General features: G+C 32.8%; 1 protein-coding gene across 1 annotated transcript in view; it reads left to right on the plus strand.

Annotated features, from left to right (window-relative positions):
• The first annotated feature begins 1,492 nt into the window (after positions 1–1,492).
• The window catches only part of LOC120256783 (vacuolar protein sorting-associated protein 52 A-like), a 67,651-nt gene continuing 63,002 nt past the window's right edge, over positions 1,493–6,141 (plus strand). The window contains exon 1 of the mRNA XM_039264478.1: positions 1,493–1,620. Within this exon, the coding sequence (XP_039120412.1) occupies positions 1,493–1,620 (128 nt within the window). The remainder of the gene's footprint in view (positions 1,621–6,141) is intronic.

Here is a 6,141-nt window from a genome sequence, read left to right on the forward strand (position 1 = left end):
TACTGCTTCCATAGCAGCAATAGGTAATTTCTTCTTGGGGATTCTAGGTATGTCAATCTTGATCTTCGTCAAAGAGAGGCGAAAGGTACATTGACCAAGAGCTCAGTTGTGGTCAACGGCATTAGCGATGATCGCGAGCTTGCCATAACCCTTTCCATGTTTCACCAAAGCCATAGGCCCAATTTTTACATGTCTTTTAGAAGGTATAACAGCAGAATAGCGGCGAAGAGGAGAGAGGCCTCGCAAGGGTACGTGCATGCATATATATCAACATCACAATCTCAATATATGCATGTGTATGCATGCATACGCTTTTTTTAATTTATTTCCATCTGTATCTCATTCAAATATAAGTAGAAAATATAAACAACATCTTAAAACCTTTAATCCAAAGGCAATGGATCAAACATAAGTGGCTGCAGTTCAACGGTGAATCCAACCTCCTATATCTAATTCATGGTTTACATACATATCTGAATATGCTACTAGAAATACTTGAATTACATATTTGGAAGTACCACCATTATTTTTGATAAATAAATCCTTGCAGAAGCACATGAATTTTGCTGGCTTTTTTTTTAAGCTTCATTCTAGATTCTTTATTTAATTCATGGGTGATCCCTACTGTCTTCTTCTCTTTATTCAAGATTTGCCCATTCTTATTCCAAGCATTGACTTCTCCCTTTTTACAATATCCTCGAATCAAAGCATTATAAGTGTCAACCCCAAGGACCAAACCTTTCTCAAATGCCTTGGTCAACAACAATTATGCATCTTCGAGCTTCTCTTGTCCACATAATCCATCAACTAGAGAAATGTACGTCCAAGTATACGGGTGGCATCCGTTCCTGTCCATGGATTCCATGGTCTGAAAAGAAGCATCAATCATGCCTCCCTTAAAGAAACCATCAACCAAGACATTGTAACAAACTACATTTAGAACCAAACCACTCCTAGAGGACTCATAGAGCAACACCTCCTCATCTGCAAACCTCTTTTCGTTGCATAACCCAACAACTCAAAGGGTTCATCTAACCGACAAGATGCACAGAGCCCTTGAATGAGAATGGTGTAAGAGAACTCATCACGTGAGCATCCTATGCGCATCATTGAGACAAGAACTCGAGATCCCCCATGGGAATCCTTGACTTTATAGTAATCGGAGATCAGAGAGTTGAAAGTAAAGGTATCAGGATTGAGACCAGCTCGTGAGAGATGGGCAAAGTAGAGCTCGGCCTCGAGAAGGCTCCCATCCTTGCAACAGGCATTGATCATGGTGTTGTATGTGAAAATATTGGGAAATGTGACATCTTGCATCATTTGCTGATAAACATGTCTCATTTCGGAGATCATCCTAAACTTGGCGAGCAAATTCTTCCCGGGATGTAGTGCAGAAGTGGGGTGAGGCTCGTGAGGAAGCTGACAAGAGATAAGGTATCAGGGATAATGCCGGAGTCTCACATTTAGACGATCAAGGAAAGCGCTAAATGGGATGGTCCAAGTGAAGGCATGCATCAATGGCAGCAGACAACAGCGGCGACGAGTAGCGGCAGCGGTGCCGAACGGCATGCTTGGTGGCATTATTTCAGCCATTCAAGCATGCCGCGGTGATGAGCAGCGGCAATGGCGACAAGCGGCGGGCGATCTTTTCTTTTATATATATATATATATAGGTATTTATATTTTATATGAATAAGGAAGAGAGAAGAGAACCTTTTTTTTTCTCGTTTTTTTTTAAAGAATCTTTTTTTTTTCCAAAACCTTCCCCTGTTCTCCTCTCAATTCTTCCCCTTTTAAAAGAAAACCCTTGCCCCTTTCTTATCCTCATCCCGAGAGATGATTTCCCCTTCTTATCCTCATCCCGAGAGATCACAACAAAAGATCAAATTTAAATTTAAATTTTAAAAATTTTTAATTTAATTTAATTTAATTTATTTTTTATTATTAATTTTAAATTTTTGTTTTATATATATATATATATATTTATTTATATATATATATATTTTAATTTCAAATTTGAAATTTGAAATTTGAAAATTTTTTATTTCTTTTAATTTAAATTTTTTTTCCGTTCGTCCCCTTTTTTCGCCAGTTTCCTTTTTTTTTGTTTTTTTTGTTTTAAGTTCGCGCCGTCGTCCTCATCTGATCCCCGTATAATCATAAACTCTTGACTAAATCAGAAGAAGAGGATAAGATTTAATTTAAAATTTTTAATTAATTTTTTTTATAATATTATATTTTATTTTATTTTTTTTAAATTTAATTAATAAAAATCCAATTTGCCTCGGGATATGTGTATTGGTGCCTCCGTATTTGCACTTTCTCAAGTGGCCTCGAGATCTGTCCTTAGGTTACATGAAATTTAGAATTGTCTCGAGATATGTGTTTTGCTATCCTAAGATTTGAGATTACCTTGAGATTTGTGTTTTCAAGGGTATTTTTGTAATTTTCAATTTGCCTCGAGATATGTTCTCAGGGGCAATTTTGTAATTTACATTTTGTATTTGCCTTGGAATTTGCATTCTAGTCCAAAACAACCAAATAATCAATTAAGATTAAGATTAGGACATCTAAATTTTAATTCTAAATATATCTATGTTTAGGATATATTAGAATTTAAATTAAATTGGGATTTGGTTTCCATTAGGACATTGAGTTTGATTAGGGCATGCATTATATTATTTATATATAACACCAATGTAGTGGTAGAGAACCCCCATAGTGAGAGTTTCCTTAGTACCTATTAAGACCCTCTTCATAAAAAAAAAATATTTGAGTGAGTAAAAAAAAAACCTTCTCAAGTAAAAATCTCTTAAAATCCACATTTGAAATAAATTTGTCATTCCCAAGGAGAAAAAAATTACTTGAATGATGATCACACCTCACATATCACTCTCAAATTGACTAAAAAAAGCTCCACCCAGGTAAAAAAAGTTTCCCTAAGTGATGTCTAAAAATATTTCTCATGATAAAAAAGTTATGAGCATGTTTCAAGTGAATTTACCTTCATTGATAATGATAAAGGAAGAGGCTTCACAAAGCGTGAGACACCGAGCCTTTAAACTCCAAAACTAAAAAAAATCAAGTTTATGATGCACAAATAATTGGGGATCACCACTCAAAATCCACAGAATATTCTTTAAAAAAAAACAAGTCAAAGCAATCAAGTTGGTGACCGAATCATATGAATGGTTATGAGCCTGAGATGCATAAGCTAAGGCTCAAAAGCATAGAAGAGTCGAGTCTTGAAAAGGTCAAATGATGAGACAAATGAGTTCATGAATCTCGAGACATCAAAAGTCAAAGAGTCAAAGAGCATCATGAGTGAAAGGTCGAAAAGCTTCACAAGTGTGAAATGCCGGAGTTTTTCAAAAGTCTAAATAAAAATGAAATCAAGTTTGTGATTCACAAACAAAAAGAAAGTCATAACTTGAAATCTAGTTGATATTCAAGATACAAGCAAGAAAAAAATAAGACCAAGTCAACAAAGTCAAAGGAGACATCCTCAGCGTGATCTTCATCGAAGAGTTAGAATAAAACAAAGTCAAAACAGACGCAAATTATATAAAACTAGAGTGAGATTAGGAAGTAGAATTATGAGAATTAGAGTTTTTCTAATTTTGTATTCTAAATCAAATTTATGTAATTGATCAGATTAATTTCTCTCATGTTTGTTGCTTCTCATTCACACTTTGTTCGTAATCGGAGGTTCTCATACATTAATCTGGGTTAATTAACATTAGAGGTGTGCCTCTTATGGAAGTCATGAACTTACAATCCCTTGAAATCTAAAAAATTAAAATTTGATTTGTGATCCATATATTTTAATTAGTCAATCTTAATTAAAAGCCGGGTAAGAACAAAAGGAGCCCACAAATATTTTATATAAAATATCATGTTTATTTTGAAGTATTTAATTAACTTGTGTGGTAGAAAGACTAAGGTTTAAATATTGATTTGGTTTTCCATCTCCAATTGATAATCTGCGTGGATTAAATTCTCCTGGCTGCTCAACTTATATTGTTCAAAGATTTTTTTTTTATTTTTTCTCAATACTTTTTTTGCCATATTTTACATATTTTTTCTAAATAAATTAAAAAAAAACTCTAAATCTGGATATACAGATTTTCTTAAGCAAAGACATATTTTATCGTAATATGAATTGTTAAATTCATATAATTTTAATTATCTCTGACGACATACTTGTTACCGTTATTAACTAACATTAGGATATAACTATTTGCTGTAAAAACTTTCTTGTACAGAAACTATGCATGCAAGAGGATCTGAAAATAGGCTCAAGAATAAATAATTTTAAAACACATAATATATACTTGCATCCAAATCTGTTGCTGCAAAAATTTTATAATACAGACACTATATATGTAAGAGGATTTTAAGATAGCAACAAGTAAACCTTGAAAAGAATAAATTGAGTTTCTCTTTTTTATTTCTTTTCTTTTGTGATGGTTTTCCATTTTTGATTTTTTTTTTATTTTTTTGATTTTTTTGAATTTTTTTAAGTGCCTAGAGGACCTTTATAATGTTATCTATTTAATTCAGTATATTCATCAAGTATTTTTTTATAATAATTATTTTTGAACTACATAATATTGTTTCAAAATCTAGCACTTGTTATTTTTGTTGGTCCCGTATGATAGCTACACACAAGGGGGACAACATAGTACCATCAACCATTGTGAATTAAATGAAAGGGTTTTTTTCCTTGTTGATTTTTTTTATATATAATTTAATATTGTCAAAATGGCCTAGAGCTATTTTTATTTGTCAAAATAACCCTAGGGCCATCACATCAATGCCTAATCAACACCCGTGTGAAACGGGAGTTTATTTTTAATTACAGATTTTTTCATTTTAACCCCTCATCTCTTTTATAATTATTAAATAATTTATTTGTGACTTTTTTAACCCAATTTTTTTTAAAAAATTGTTATTTAAATAAAAATATTATTTGAAATTAGAATTATTATTATTATTATTATTATCAACCCGAGAATTATTAAAATGGTAATTATTTTAAATTATTTTATTAATATTTTGATTATTATTAGAGTGGCAATTATTGAAGTAGAATTATTTAAAATTATTTTTACTATTATTAGTAAAATAAATTATTTTAAATTAATTTTATTGATGATTTTAATTATTTTATTATTATTTATTTTAAGAAAAGATATTATTCCGCCCTAACTCGCCCTTGCCGAATGGTGGACCCCAACCATGTTGTCCTCCGTTGCGGTGCCCCGATGTCCCTCTTAGTGGGGTAAGGGAGGGCGGACACACAAGGTTATAGCGTGTCTAAGTGGCAGCCGGTAAGCCACATGGACCTCTCTTGGGTGTCAGGCGACGTAGCCACGCTTGTAGCGGAGACGCCCATCCCTGGGAACCTGGTTTTATTGGACTTGGTGAAACTTGACCAGAGGGGTTTCATGTGATACCAAGTGATGTGGCGTGAGCGACAGACCAAGATGTTGCCATCGCCTGGATGGCCCCACCAGCTATGTTGTTCCATACGAGTGCCCTCAGATCAAAGTCGTGAGTTCGAACATGATTTCATCAATAAAATTGATTTAATATAATTTTCACTGTAATAATAATATTTTACTACTAATAATTGCCACTCTAATAATAATCAAAATATTAATAAAATAATTACCTTTTTAATAATTCTCGGGTTAATAATAATAAGGGAAAATTATTTAAAAGTCCCTGAAAAATTTCAAACTTCCACTGCAGTCCCTCTGACAATTTCATTTCCCATTAGATCCCTCCTTTTTTAAGCCAAGTTCTCTTTAGCTCTTCTTTATTACTTGCGTCGATTAAGTGGAGTAAAATGACTCAAATGGTCATGTATGCATGTGAGATGGAAGAAAAACAAAAAGTTTCACTCAAGTCACATCACATTTAATGTAAAATATTGTCATATCTTCCAATAAAATTTTTTTGTCGAGAGAGAGATGATATTTCACTCCTTCTTCTTATCATTTTGCCATTGTTTTTGAACTTCTCCTTGTTTATCTCGGTTTGGTGGTTGGAAGCTTCACTTATTTGGTTCTTTGAAGCTTTAACTAAATCTTATCTTGTTTGTTGCGGCTTGAGTGAAGAAGCAATACGTAACTG

This window comes from Dioscorea cayenensis, chromosome 1 (assembly GCF_009730915.1).
Source record: "Dioscorea cayenensis subsp. rotundata cultivar TDr96_F1 chromosome 1, TDr96_F1_v2_PseudoChromosome.rev07_lg8_w22 25.fasta, whole genome shotgun sequence".
Lineage (NCBI taxonomy): Eukaryota > Viridiplantae > Streptophyta > Magnoliopsida > Dioscoreales > Dioscoreaceae > Dioscorea > Dioscorea cayenensis.